General features: G+C 38.6%; 1 protein-coding gene across 5 annotated transcripts in view; it reads left to right on the top strand.

Moving 5' to 3' along the window:
• LOC105935547 (thrombospondin type-1 domain-containing protein 7A) overlaps positions 1-15669 on the top strand; it is a 229492-nt gene that overhangs the window by 194935 nt on the left and 18888 nt on the right. For all 5 annotated transcript variants that reach the window (XM_036135332.1, XM_036135329.1, XM_036135330.1 and 2 more), the window contains 4 exons: positions 5926-6041; positions 6496-6613; positions 7918-8063; positions 9548-9722. In XM_036135332.1, the coding sequence (XP_035991225.1) occupies positions 5926-6041; positions 6496-6613; positions 7918-8063; positions 9548-9722 (555 nt within the window). The remainder of the gene's footprint in view (positions 1-5925; positions 6042-6495; positions 6614-7917; positions 8064-9547; positions 9723-15669) is intronic.

Raw genomic sequence — 15669 nt, 5'->3', positions numbered from 1 at the left:
CTTTAGGGAAAACATGCAGCTTTATATCTAAAAAGCATTGGATGGTTCATGTGAACTATTTTTCCATTTGGAGAATAAAGGTTATCAGTGCCTCTCTCTAAATTCTTCTTTTAAATAGAACTGAGAGAAGAACCACTTGCAAAATGTCAGGTGTTTAGATTTCCCTAGACCACAGAATCAACTTTTAGTTGAAACTGTTTGATTGCTTAAAGAGGTTTAATTTTTATGCTTCCATTTCATTTTCCAGCTAGTTTGTCCTCTAAAGACTTCTTCCCCTATTTAAGAGCTACTTGAGGTAGATGAGATACATACGAAGGCGTGTCCTCTGAAGGTTTGTGGAGCTTTCAGAGTTTAGATGTTAAGTGGGTGTAACTTGGAGTCAGGTCTGCAGGCGGATCCTCCTGAGCTTTTAGGTTGGATTTGCAGAGTGCTTTGAGTTATTATCCCTCTGTCCTGTGAAGAGCTGTCCTGTCACTTGTGTCGGATTTGACTGAGTCTGAGGAGAAAGTATAGCTCTCTAAATGTCAGTGGGAGAAAAAAACCCTGCAGCTTCTGTCATAGCTCTCATCAGAAAATGGCAGCAGTTTCTCTGAGTCTACACTTTTAGATAGACGTGGTATGCTTTGAATAATGAGTTTCTTTTATTTCTTTATCAATTAAATATAATTTAGCTGCCAGTTTATGTAGGTAATTGCTGTAACTACTGAATATTAATAGGGATATTTTTTGTTAAACCATTTGAAGTTAAACATTTTTTGAATAAAAACTGAAAGGTTACACTTTATCACAGCTTGAATGCTTGCTTACATTTCCATTGTGCAGTTGTACCAAAGGAAAAGAATTGTGAACATTATAACTAACTATATCATGGCTTTCCATTACCTACTTTCATCTCTGCATGCACATAGGGAGGTAAAATCAACAGTGGCAACCTGCTGAATGCTAATACAGGTTTTCTCTTTTTTGCTGAATCTGTGCACTTTTAAATCTTCTGTGTGATGATCCTTTTGAGGCATACAAAAATGTGAAATACATTCACGTAATGTGAGATAGCAATGCTGAAAAAGAAAACATGGAGATGTGCGTTTTCTCCTCTTTTTAAATAAACACAAGATCAGCAAACCCTAAAGAGCAGAAAAATACCTACTAGATGCAGAAAAAAGGCCTAATTTTACAACACAATTGTCTGAAACCAAAAGGCAGCAGTTCCATATTTGAATGTTGACTTAGCATCCAGAACAGCACACTCTTAAAGACCTTTTTTTCCAGGAATACATTAAATGAACGTTTGATACTTTATGGTGACAGAAAAAGGATGGAGTGAGCTGTTTTCTGGAAAAATCATTTAAGCAGGACATAAGGATGAGCTCCTTGGAAGTATATAGGTAAAGGTGATGGATTTCCACTCACCCACAATATACTCTTTATTGGGAAAGCTTCTTGCCCCAGGGGTACGACACTGGGAATCTTAGATTTAAATGAAGCAACAACACAACCCAGAGGAAGCTAGGTTGTCTGCACCACAGCTACGATGGATAGTTTGAGCAGGGAGTGAACAGCCAGACCACAGAGGTGATTCTGGGTGTTTTTTGAGAGCAGACAATTTGATAGATAAACTCTCTTTTAGTCCATTTTTTTTCTCTCTCTCTTTGTGTCATTTATTAAAGTGAAACATCCACTGATGTAAAGATATCATATTAAATCAGTAACCACTCTCTTGGATTAATCCTCTTCTTCATCCACAAATATTTGGTTTGCCAGAGCAAAAATAAAGGATGGAAAGTTTTAATGCAGTTCCGACTGAAGTATTTTATATTCCAATTCATCCACTGGATGTGCAACATTAGTTTGAAGCAACATTTTAGTGCCAAATGGCATGCTGTTGAGAGGGAAAACTGCAGACTGAGTGATAGGACTTGTGCAGTTAAACCCCATTTGAGTAAAACATGGATATGTCTTGTCTCGCTAAGATAAATTATTCTGATCCCAAATCGTTTGTAGGAATGAAAGTGCTGGTGCTGTTAAGGATCAAAGTAACAATGCTGGTTAAAACTAGACCAGAAATTTTAACTTCTAGTCTTAATGCTGTGAGAATTTTAGTGTGTTGAATTGTTTCTGCTTATATAAGATTTCATTGTGACGAAAATAGAAGAAAATAGAAGAAAATAATTGTACTTATGAAATATGTAATGAATTAAGTGTCTGTATTAACAGCACACAGACCTTTTACCTAATATTGATCTGAAAGCTCACATGTCATGTCAAGACAACTTTGTCCTCCCTTTAGGGTCACTCGACCATGGCAATAACTGTTTTGATTTCTGGGTAACACAACTGTTGGACAAAACAGCTTTCAATGCCAGACGTGACATCAAGGGTGTTTTTTAAAGAATGTTATATGGTTTCTAGAATGATTTATTAAGATGTAAACAACTGAATAGAATCCTCTATATAAAGCCCTGTCTGTATTTCCTTTAGGAAGAGACCATGAAAACATTCTGAGGGGTTTTATGAATTGTGTACGAATGGCATACACGATAAAACGGCCACTCCGGTGAGCCTAGACCAAATATGAAGCCTATTTCCCAAAGTCATTTTGTTAATGTATGTAAAAAGAGACTTTTACCTGCTCCTGCCCCTTTTTGGACCACATAATGGTGGCTAAACCCAGGACACAATTTACCTATCAACACATACATACACACTAAACACAGGTGTGGTACATTATCAACCGCAATGATGATTGACTGGCAGACTGAGCTTGTTACATAATGTCCTTTAAAAGCCTCTGTGGGGTGCCGGTTTGTTAAAAGTAGAGTCGAGGATTTTTCCCCACGTTTCCCCAAGTCCCTGTTTGAATAACTGCGCATGCGCAAGGCCGTCTTACCCTGCTGTTCCGCTCTTCAGGGGGTTCACATGAAAAAAAATCTCACAAATCCACTCTGGTCTTGTTTCTTTGTACCGAGGCCTTCCTCTTCTTCTCATAGACATGAATGCGGTTTGCTTCTTGTGACTCTCAGCCATGTTCAAAGTATACGGTGAGAGCAGTGAAGCTACAATGAACAGCTAGCTGCTAAGCTAACCGCTAACCTAGCCGCTAAGCTAACCAGATACATAAACACTTAAGTTAGCATGCGCAGCCAGCAAGCGAAAACTCAGAAGGAAAGAGCACAGACACCGGCATTACGTGAGTGCGTCAGAATGATCTGGGGCAACCAATAGATAAGGAAATACTCCAGAACTTGAGAGACAGAGGGGGGAGAGTATATAACGTCTATGGGTGAGAGAAGGAACAAAAGTATGTCAAATTCCTGCCCTTCTGACCGAACGGCAGAGATTGGTTATATCTTTTATCTTCTCTTTTGCCTCGAGTGAACATTGTGTTATTCACCAAGTTTGGTCAAACGTAATCTCACCTTTGGGTTGCAAGCGAGCACAAACTCTTACTGGTTTTTCTTTCAGCACTTTTTGTATTTTTAAAGGGTTCTCAATTTGGAAATGTTCTTTTGAATAGTGAGGGAACATTTTTGTTCATAGTTATTTTTATATTTGGGGTTTCCCACCAAAGCAGTGCCAGTGCTTGTTCAGCACAAGTTCTGTTTTCACTGTTAAAAAAAAAAAAAAAACAGACAAAAAAAATGGTTCTGTCTTTGCATCAAGTGAAAAGAACAATTTTCATCATATGCTGAAGTTGGGCTGAAAAATTCTGAGTTTATTTAATATTTTCATGTGCTTAATTTAGGATACAAACACCAAAAGATTAAGCTTCATCATTGAGAAGTCAGATTAGCGCTGGAAGAAAATGAGCTCACAGGGTTTGTTTAAATGTCAACTTGTTATGTAGTGAATGTAGATCAATACACCAAAATTAGCTGCTGTCGTTGCTGCAATTTTTTTGCAACAGTTTAAAAACTGTCAGCTCATTATCACCAGCTTGTTTTTATTAATACAGCTTGAGAAGGTAAAAACTCCCCACTGCAGCAAGAGTGATGGAAAATGATCAGTGGATGAAAATGCATTATGGATGGTAAAGACTGTCCACAGAGCGTCCCACCGGACACCGCCTCCTTTAGGCACATTTCTTTATTAGATGTGGGCGGAGTAAGGCTCTGTAATGGGTGTGAGTTACCGTTTAAAGGAATAAACTGGAGTCTTTTAGTGTCTGTGGGACAAGTATCTGTTCTTGAACCACTTCTTATTTTATTTGCTTCATAAATCTGCTGTCACCTCTATGCTGATGAGATTCTGTTGTACTACTAATTTGTGGGTTCTGGATGTCGTAAATATTCTAGTTTATTTCACTGTTAGAAACTAATCAATGACTAAATGACATTTTCCTCTTGGTAAAACTGATTAAACAGAAACCTTATCACTGCCTCTGGACTGGAGTATTGTAAGGTCGGTCTGTAGTCAACTGCTGTTATTTAGAGTTTAATGTCAACATCTTTTGAAACACATGATTCAGATCTTTCATCATTGAAATGTTTCTAAGGTCATACTACTGGTGTAAAAGGTAATGAGATGATTATCCACGCTTTTGTTTAAACTTGCAATGATAAATTGTCTTCTTACCTTGATGGAGTAAAAGTCAGCTACTATTTTTCTTACTAGTTTCAAAAGAAATGCCAACATAACTCAAGGTTTGGCTTCTCTGCACTAATTACCAGTTAATTTCATAATTAATGGAAAAAAAAATTAACTGCAGAGTATATTTTGAAATCTAATTTTCCTTCTGGACTCCTTGATTCTTCTGTCAAAATAACATTATCAGAATCAGTCCAAAATCATTTTAATTGTACAGAACCATTTAAGGACCAGATTGAACACTTTCTCTGGTCTACCTATTGTTTTTATTAGTATTATTATTATTATTATTATTATTATTATTATTATTATTTTGGGGGAAAACCTGTTCAAGGAATTAAAATTATATTTGTAATCACTGAGGTAAAAGAAAGTCAAAGTCTTTCCCGGTTTCTGTTTTCTGTCAGCAAATAATAATAATAATGTTAGGAAGCCTTGACTGAACCACAGTTATATAGTAGTATATCGACAGAGTCACAAGAACAATAAAAGTATTTATCATATAATAGTTATTTATTCTTATAGCAAGATAACAATCTGCCTTGGCTGAACACACAGTTGGAAAATGGGTCACTGGGACGGAGATCTGTTCTTGGTAAAAACATGACATTTTTTATTTTTTGAGATTAGTTCTACTGACATCCAAGTCTTTTCTGGCATGAAAAATGATATCTGTGTGGGAAGAACTAAAGAGAAAAGCACCGAAAAGAAAAACATGTTTTTCTCCTTGTGTGGAGTGAAGCCAAAAGAGCCTTATCAGCAGTTCAACTAAAAATAAAGTAATAAAAAATAAAGTTTGTGGACTAGATTTAAAGCGGGAACACTATGCAGAACAAATGAATGTTCTCTGTTAAATCTTGCTCTGTGTAGATGGTAAAAACATTAATGTAAGAATAGAAGATACATTTTTTTCTCTCTCTCTCTTTGAACACATTGTTATGGAAACAAGAAACTTGCTTTTAAAATAATTAAAAAGACAAATGCCTTGGGATCTTTGTCTGATCTATGTCAAGATAAGAATATGTACAAGATATAACTGATGCCTGCCTCAGAACACTGAAATGGGTTTCATACAAGCCTTATGAGAGTATCAGCTATCATTTGCTTGTTCATAGTATTCACTGGTGGACATTCATAAAACTCTTAAATGTATTCCTAAATTTATCCTATGCATGTCTTTCCAACAGTTTTTCAGCACAATGAGGTCCTAAAAATATTAGTTTTTATCATAAATGTTTTCATTATTGATAAATCAATGTTCTTTCACCAGTACTTCAGCTTTCATCTGTATTGTGTGATGGTTTCTCTGAAGTCAGACTTCCTTTAATGTGTTTTTCCCAGACTGGAGCACTTGTCAGCTGAGCCCCAACGCTGTTTGTGGAAGCGGTATCAAGACCCGGATGCTCGACTGCGTTCGCAGCGACGGCAAATCTGTAGATATTAAATTCTGCGAGGAGGTGAGACGGGCAGTAATTGTCCTTATATCTCAAATCACAGTTTATTGCTACGCTCTTCCAGCACGATTAGGCCCGAGTACTTCATCATGAAATATTCAGTTTCTCATGCTGAGGCTGTTGTGGGTTAAAGCTGTGCATTTTATTCTTTGTAAGTGCTTCTCTGTTTTGTGTAACATTTAGCCAGCAGACTGTCACCACACATCTAACCCCCCCGGCTTATTTTCAGCTTATGCTTTGTGTCAGAAAGGCTTTTTGCATCTTTTGCTACCTCCACTGATCTGATGCTGCCCTGTGGATTGCTCTTTTCCAAAATGAAAACCTTAAGGACTTGCAGTTCCTAAAGCATCTTTGGATGCAACAGATAGTTTTGCTGTATAACAGCTGTGATGTGTTTTTTTTTTGTTTGTTTTTTATAATGATGTATCATACTTTGCATTTAAAAATCCCATTTTAGTTGAGATTGGAGAAGAACTGGCTGATGAACGTCTCGTGCACCGTGGAGTGTCCTGTCAACTGCCAGCTGTCAGCGTGGTCGACCTGGTCCGAGTGTTCACAAACCTGTGGACTAGATGGTAAGATTTATTATTCAGCAATTAAATCATCTTTATCAACTGGCCATATGTGTTGCACTCTGCAACATGTAGCTAGACGGCATCAAAAAAAAAAGCTGTTCCTTTCCAAATAAATCCTGGTTTATTTAATTTCTTCTTACAAATCTGGCTCAGCAAAACATTTATGATGACTTCAACAGATCCACGTTAATCACTTCCTGCTTTCTTTTTTGTCACATAAAACTAGTAAGCAAAAAAAGAAGACAAATGAGAAGAGGAGGAAGCTTTTAATTTAGGATGAAGCATTTCTGCAACAATGGCCAAGGGGGCATTTGTCCTCCTGTTAACAGGTCTGTGTGGTTGCAAGCTTTCCCTCATTGGATTCCATCTTTCTTTGCAATGGTCTTCCTCTGAGCTGCAGGATTCACATGAAAAAATACAGAAGGTGAAAAAAGCATGAGCAGGAAGGGGCACAGATTTGAGATGTTTCTGTGAAGCTGTGTGGGTGGTTCTCTTGTTGGAATCGGATATAATGTGTGTATGTGTGTGTGTGTGTGTGTGTGTGTGTGTGTGTGTGTGTGTGTGTGTGTGTGCGTGTGCGTGCAGAGGATGGGTTGTGTTGAAAGGTTGTGTATGATGGCAGATATGCATTCCAGGGTGAGTGGATTGCTGGGAAGGCTGCGTGGAAATAAAAGTGGAATACGCAACAAAAGGAGGGTTGTGAAATTTTGAGTCTGGGTGGTTTAAAGGAGATAGACAGCGCAGCAGGGTTGAATTCAGAAATGTCAGTGAGGGGGGCTTCTGTGTTGTCTTACAGCTAATTCATCACATCCATTCTGCACTTGGATCAAACAGACTCAGTGTATGTGTGATGCATCAAATCTATCCAGACAGGGTTTACAGCTTGATGTGGAATAAAAGCCACTTCACTCAGGTTGACCAAGAACCAATCAAGACATCAGAGCATAAGCGCAGCATTTCAGGCTGCTTAGAAAAACCCCGCTCTATTAAAGTGAAGTGCTGTCGTTCACAGTGAGATTAATTTAATACATCCAAAACAAACACATACACATGCATTTAAAATGAGTTGTTTACAGAGGGGAAGAATGACTGCTGTGCAGCAAACCACAGAGGCTGCAGCATGTACACTGAAGCCGCTTGCGTTCAGTTTATTCGTCCCCAAAAAAAGCGTGCCTCAATCATCCATAATTCACATGTTTTCAAGTAAAACACAAAGATGCAAATATATATTAGCTCTAAAATACAGGAAGGGTCTTAATAAAAGCAGCTACACAGAGAGGAAACGTGCCGTCTGTTCTCTCCAGGTAAGATGCGGAGGCAGCGCTCCGTGGTGCAGGCCTCGCAGGGCGACGGCCGGCCGTGTCCTTCCCAGATGGAGCAGTGGAAGCCCTGCCCGGTCCGACCCTGCTACAGATGGCAGTACAGCCCCTGGTCTGAGTGTCGGGTCGAGGTATGTCAATAAATCATTGCAATGTACCGCAATCCACGGACATTAAATATTAGTAAGTGCATCGACCTCTGGCAACAACAAGGCATGCAACTCTGCCTGTTCTCTGAGATCAATAAGCAGGAGGGCTGGTGCCAAAAGGCCAATTCCTCAAAAAATAATGGTCTTTAGTATTGATGAACGACCTCATCATATTCCTGCTCATACTGTTATTCTGCTAGATGGACAGTAGAAATCAATCTAATGCATATTTAATAATGAAACATTAGTAAAAAGCTATAACTTTGCCAAGAAAATTGTCAGCCTGAACTCTTCTTTTTTCAGTTGTGTCCCTTAGGTCAGAAGAATAAAAATGTCTTCTGTTGTGTTTTATAAGTAAAGACATTTATATTATTATTATTATTATTAGACAAGCTGTGTCCACTTCTGATCCTCTCACACCAGTGTCCTGGTCGTTTTAGAAGTTTTCTAAGGTCTAGCACAGCTGGTTTAATTGAAAGGATAATTTCCATGAATATTTATAACTTGATGGCAAACCTAGTTTATGCTGCCATTTGAGTCAGGTGTGTTGGAGATGAATGTAAAGGTCGCAGGACGCTGGGCTTCAAGGATTTGAGTTTGAAACCCTTGATTTAAAGATCGTTGTTCAACATAGCTTATTTGAATGAATGGGTCATTACCAGGGCTCTGCAAAGTTTGAGTGCTTATTTAACATTTTTGATCATCTGTGTACAAATGAAAGGAAAAAAAAAGCTTCCAAGGCTCAAGAAAAACTTTAGCTGACATTCAGAAAGCCCGGAGACTAATCAAGCTTTCGCCTTCCAGTAGGACCACAACACAAAACATGCAACACCAGCTGCAATGGAATGACTTAGATTTAAACTATTTTCATGTTTTAGAATGGCCCAGTCAAAGTCCAGTCGTAAAGCTAATTGAAAAGCTGTGGCTGTGATTTAAAACTCTCTCCCCTCCAGCCTAACTGAGCATAAAAAAACAAATTGGAAAACCCTTCTGTTTGTAGATTGTAGTTTGTGATTTTAATGTAAGACAAAGTGGTTTAAAGTTTAATGAGTATTAATACTCATGCTGGGCATTTTATACCCAAGCTTTTAAATAGCATCTTGCTCATTAGTGTGGTAGAATTGCTGTAAAGCCAGAGATCCTTGTTTAAATCTGCAGTCATTTCAATTCATTTCAAAAATACTTTATTAATCCCAAACTGAAATCAAATGACATGTGACTTTGTTGTTTTTAATTGGTCTGAACTAAATGCTGTGTTTCTTTAACACAACTGGGAAAAAAATGTGGTAAAACTGCCACTTCTGCTTGGCAGCAGAAGTCAAAATAAATGAAATTTACCAGAAACATGTCTAATAAAGCCCTCATTTAGCCCTAAAATAAATTTGATAAGAACTACAGTCGTAAGAAAGTCTCGACCCTTAAAGATTGCTGGAACTAAAAATATCTCCTACTCCAACTTTGCTCAGAGTGTGGTGTGCGGACACGGCACACGCTACAGGAACCTGTCCTGCTTCGTGTCGGACGGGTCCAGCGATGGCGAGAGCAGCATGGTGGACGAGGAGCTGTGCGGCAGCCTGGAGTTGGCCGTCAACGGAGATAAGACAATCATACTGAAAGAAGCCTGCACCCTCCCCTGTCCAGGTAACATATGGCTGCTCAGAAATATGAATCTTGTGAAGACCGTTCACGTCGATGCAGCTGAGGGTTGCCACAACCCCAGACCACATTATTTCAGGTTGATAGGACAAGCATATGATCAGGATATTGACGGCTTGTCAGAAGTGAAGGTATATTCTGTATACTAGAACAAGAAGTACTATTTATGTAACATGTAAATGTCTGCAGATTATCCAGGTAGCTGAGGAGTAAAATCTGAAGAATATGTGTGACTGCGGCAGATAATTATTCAGATAATTTAGTGTTGGATAGTGAGCATGCTGGCTGACTTGTTGTTTCACACTGTTTGCTGTTGATCTGTGTTTTGTCTTCCTCTTGCTTGTTGGTTCTGTGAAAACATTTCCATGCATGTATCGATGCTGACACCAAACAGGCATGAATAAGCTGCAACTGAGTCCAGTCTAGATGCATGTTTTTCTGCATCCTGACCAGACTCCCCACAGCAACCCTTTCCTTCACCTTATCAGCTGTGACAATCTCCCACTGTGGGGATCATGCCCACCCAGACTGCGGTCTCTTCTAAATATCTTTGGTTTATTACAAAATGTAGCTTAAAATACTTTGGATATTAATACACAGCAGCTCTGAGTGTCTTTATATGATCCTAAAAATTAGAAGTATAAGCTAAGTTGACTAAATTATCACATTTAACAGTAGTTTGTGTTCGTCTGGCTCCTCTCAGGCAACCTTATTGCAATATTTCAAATCATGACGGTTATATATTTGGCTCTATTTTCTCCCAGCTTTTGTCACATTACTTTGCTGTGTGGGGATGTTTGAATCAGCTGAAACACAGCCTGTCACCTTGCAGAGAGCCCCCCCATGAAGAGTGTGACACATACCAAGGTGTTCACTTGAGCACTGATCTGATGATTCCTCACAGATGTCTTAGCAGCAGACGCTATTAGTGTGCAGACGTGTCCTGCCAAGCCAGAGACGCCACTGAGAATAGCTTTTGCTTCATGTGGAACTTACAGAAAACTTGGACCAACGCTTCACTGAGATGTAAAAATAAATGAAATCTTTGTCACAATGCATTTCTGTTGGCTGCACTCGGGCAGAAAAGAGTTAATTGAAGCAAACGTGATGAAACAGACAAACCATGGGGTTCTTGAACTTCACCAGACTCAAATTAGCTTTTAGTCCATTTTGATGTATTTTCCAAGTATCAACAAAATTTTCAGATGATATTCCGATTGAGGTCAGGCTTTATATAGAAAAACCACAGGCTGGATGGGTGGATGATTTCACAATGGGATAATTAATCTGTGAACACATAATTTTCTATACTCTGGTTTTCCATACTTGTCCAAATCTATAAAATTGTTAAACCAAGATCCAAACTTTACTAGGTGTGGCAGAAACCCTAAAAATATACACTCAGTGGGCGCTCTTTTAGATACACGTTCTTGGTATAAAGTTTGCCATCAAGACTGCCTTAAAGGCGCCTAGTCATGTACAATGACTTTACGAATTTCTACGCCAGTAGCTCACTCTTGCTGCATACAAAGGTTTTCCGATTTATTCATTGCACCCTGTTGACTTATTTTATTTTATTCCTGTGTTTTACACTTTATTTTGGCTCCATTTGTTGGTAAACAAAGATTGTTTGTGTATAATTAACATAACAAGACCACTTAAGCAGAAGTATGACATTGCGTATGCGCGCAATGAGCAAACAAGGAGAGTCAGCAACGTCCAGCGGAGGTACGGACAGAACGAGTAACCCTGCCGTACGCCGAGCTGTCACTTTACGGCAGTGGTCCTGAACTCTAGTCCTCGAGGTACGGTGACCTGCAACTTTATTAGGCGCCCGCCTATGTACTGAAAATGCATGGCGGAGCCTAATACTATCCACCTAATAAGGGTCCATCACCGTTAATACAGGCCGAACCGTAGGGTCTACCCCCACATACTATACATCAAAACGTTCATCTCGACGCCGTGAAGCGGGTTTTTTGTACTTGACGCCATAATTTAATTAATTTAATTAATTTAATTTAATTTAATTTAATTTTCCTTTGGGTTTAAATAAGTATTTTTGAATTTAAATCAATACATTTCACCATTTTTGATGCCTTTAACATTGTTATACACATATTTCATTTTTTCTTGCTACATTGAAGTATTTAATCGTGTTTTAATAACACCAATTTTCCATGCTGCTTCGATGCAGACCTTCTCCTGTCGGCTGGTTTTGAGGAAGACAAATCCTTTTCACTCAGAAGATTTGATTTAAAATCCCCAAGCGATAAAAGCCTACAACCAAGGAACTCGGAAGCTTTGCCTTTGACGGTTACGCGCACCACCAGGCGGGCGCCTTCTTCAATTTCTTCAGAAATTTAACGTTTCTAGTTTCTTACTCTGCTTCAACACATCTGAGTCAAATAATCAGGTCATTAACAAGACTCTAGAGAACTTCACTGCATGCTGAGGAGGTAATTCAGCCGTTTAATTCAGGTGTCTTGGACCAGGGACACAACTAAAAGCCGAAGGACACCGACCCTCAAGGACCAGAATTGAGATGCACTGCTTTAAGCCGAGGCATTGCAGGGTTGTCTGCTGGGACTGTGGCATAGATTCAACTAGCTGTCAGAAATATTCCATAGAGATTTTGGTCCATGTTGACAAAATAACATCACACAGATGCTGCAGATTTGCAGGAGGTGCTCTGTTGGACTGAGATGTGAGGACTGCGGAGGCCACTGGAATATGCTGATTACTTGGGTTGTTGTCAACATCTTGTGTTGATAGAAATATAAAACATATACTATCAGAAATAGTTGATGTGTTAAATACTTATTTTACTCACTATAAAGCTATGTTTACACAAATGTGGATTTCTAAGGAAGGGCCTCTGCAGTGAATTCAATCTTTTCTTTCTCTGATGGGTAAAATGTCTTCCCATGTGTCTCCAAGGCATATTTGACACTGCTGATGTTGTTGAAAAGTGAAAGCAAACCGAAAGCTTTAACCTTAATTTACATTCTCCTGGTGATGCCAGGGAAAACACAAGCTCTGTGAGATTACTAAAATTGTTGTTTCCCGCTGGCTTTTTCTTGTTTTTTGCTGATCCTAAAAAATGCTTGAAAAGGGGATGTTATATACGCACTTTGAGTTTATACATGGCATGGACCTAAAACATCAGCTAAAGGCAAGACGTTAGGCTGAAAATGGTAATCTTGTAGGAAAGACATTTGTTTTGTTATTTTACTGCTTTGCAGCAATTGGTTGTTCAAGTATTAGAAGTATAAGAAAATTAATGTTGTAATAAGACTGTTATTGTTTAGGCTTCATCTGCTGCAAAGTATGTTTGAACCCCTTTTGATATGCATTTTAGGTTTAATCGCAGTCAAGACCGAAAATAACACATCAGCAATTATTATGCAAGGACTATATAACGAGTAAAAATAGGCATGAATTAGTATAATGTTAAAAAAAAGGAACTTGGGATAAAAATGCATCAGAAAAGCATTATGCAAAATACGTTATCTCCACGGACTAAAGTCAATTGGGGACACATTTTTTTAACAACATTTACAGTTAGATTTTTACTATTGCGCATATCTTTTGAATTCTGTAAATTCAATTCAAGTGAAACTGGTGCTCTAAAATGCAGGAAACTTTGCAGCTAATTAAAAGAAGCAGCTAGAAGCAGCCTTTTAGTGTGCTGACAAAGTCATCTGGACCCAAGAGCGTAGCCGTATTCAAGGAACCGAGCAGACTTTACTCTTTGAGGAAGCTTCGGTCCTTCAGTGTTTGCAGCAAGACGCTGCAGATTTTCTATAACTCTGTAATGAAGACTGCAATCACTTCTGCCATCATCTGTTGGGGTAGCAGTAATCACAGAGAGTAACTTTAAAAAGCTCAACAAGCTTATAAAGAAGGTTCTTTTCTGGGGACTGCTCTGTAGCCTCTTCATTTTATGAATGATGCTTCACAAAATGAAGAACATAATGAACCCTGAGCATCCTCTTCAGGAGGCCATAATACAACAACTGAGTGCTTTTAGTCTACTGCTGCAGGAAAGTCTTCCTGCTTAGTAAAATATTTGATTTCCTTTTGGGATACTGCAGCACTTTTGAATTGAAATGAATCAAGCTATTTAGCAAAGCAAAGTGAGCAAACATGTCAGTTTCTCCATGTTGAAAGATGGAAGATATAAACCCCAAAAGACTTGCAGTTTTAATTGCGGAAAATGGAACTTCAGAAAAATGAAATAACAACAATTTCATTTGCATCCTTTCTGCTTCTTGTTTACCTAAAAATTGCAATCATAAAATGTGGTTTTGACATGCAAACTTTTGCAAGACCGTGTAAATACAAGAGGCAACGGGTGGATCTCGCTCTCAGACTAAAGCCTCTGCACAAAACACTTCTGTCTTATAGTTTCAAAGACAATCTCCTCCTCAAACTATCTCTGGTTATTCACAAGTCATGAATGGAGCCCAGTGAACCCAGCTACATGAAACTGCAGACATGGAGAGGGAACTCAGCAAGGTCAATATTGATCGCCAAGCACAAAATGTGTGTCAGACATCTCCCATTTTCAAGGGTGAAACATGTCAGAGGGGTGCGTTGCACGTTAAAATATGTGCCTCTGTCTTTTATTATTAACAAGCGATGCAAGAGACGGCTGGCCTCTAACCACTTCCAGCTGTCATAGCTGGACTGATCTGTTCTGGGTTGCTGCATTTTAATGCATCTGGTCCAGTGTGTGTAGATGGTGAGAACTCAGGAGTGTCTCTCAGCACCAGTGGGTTATGTCTTTGGGTCCTGGACTACAGTAATAGATTCTGTCATTGTTACATCCCATCCTCAGACTGTAGAGCCAGCTAACCCTTAAATTATCTGCTTTTAGGCGTTTGAATGCTCTACGGCACCATCAGATTTGGCCAGCATTCCTTTTTCCCCCCCGTCAGATATGTACGTAGCAGTCAACAGATGGGAGCTCGATGCAGTGCATTTCACAGGAAATGTGTCAGTGTGCCATGTATGGACACATTTTCAGCATGGGTTGTCCCAGTGGGTGACAAACCCACAAACCTGGCAATGCTGGTCCACCATCGACCTGTACAGGATGCCCGTTTTTATTTTTTTATTTGTTTATTCCGGTCACTGATCAGGTCCCAACACACTTTGGAGGTTATGAAGGACATCTATTCTGATTTGTAGGATTCGTGGCTGTAAATGCAATGGAGTACAAACGTGCTGTTTTGTGCACACATTTCCAGAATTTAGGAGTGCAATTCCAAATGTTGGTTTTGTCGTACGTTGAAATCTTCTGTAGCTAAGGCAAAATGTTGACTTAGAAAAATACTTTTCTCTTTTGGTAAGGTAAAAAAATATGTACTTGTTTTACTTAAACCTTTTTGTTTAATGGAACTTGGCAAAGTGAATAAAGAGATCTGGGTACATTGTAAGTGTATCTTTAACGTTAACGTTGGGTTTCACTTTGTTAAAGAAAGTGTAACTAAGAATTGAACAAGCTTTAATGGAGCAATAAGCAACATTTCATTATTTTAGATAGAGAAAACTAAAAATAGGTATGTGAAGAACTAAAGTTTCCATTATCAGAAAGTAACGGACTTTGTGAAAGCAACCATCCTATGCTTCGAGTTGGATGGTTTATGCCTCGCGTCGTCCATTAATTTCTGATAATGGACAACTTGATGGCCATTATCTCATATATAATATAGATATAGATAGATATAGATAGATAGATAGATATATAGATATAGATATATATATATATATAGATATAGATAGATATATATATATATATATATATATAGATATAGATAGATATATATAGATATATAGATAGATATAGATAGAGAGAGAGAGAGAGAGAGAGAATATGGATAGTTCAGGTCAAAGGCAGAGTGGAGACACACAGGTAAACTTTACC

This window comes from Fundulus heteroclitus, chromosome 3 (assembly GCF_011125445.2).
Source record: "Fundulus heteroclitus isolate FHET01 chromosome 3, MU-UCD_Fhet_4.1, whole genome shotgun sequence".
NCBI lineage: Eukaryota > Metazoa > Chordata > Actinopteri > Cyprinodontiformes > Fundulidae > Fundulus > Fundulus heteroclitus.
The sequence above is the reverse complement of the archived record's forward strand: the minus strand, read 5'-3'. Positions and strand labels throughout refer to the sequence as shown.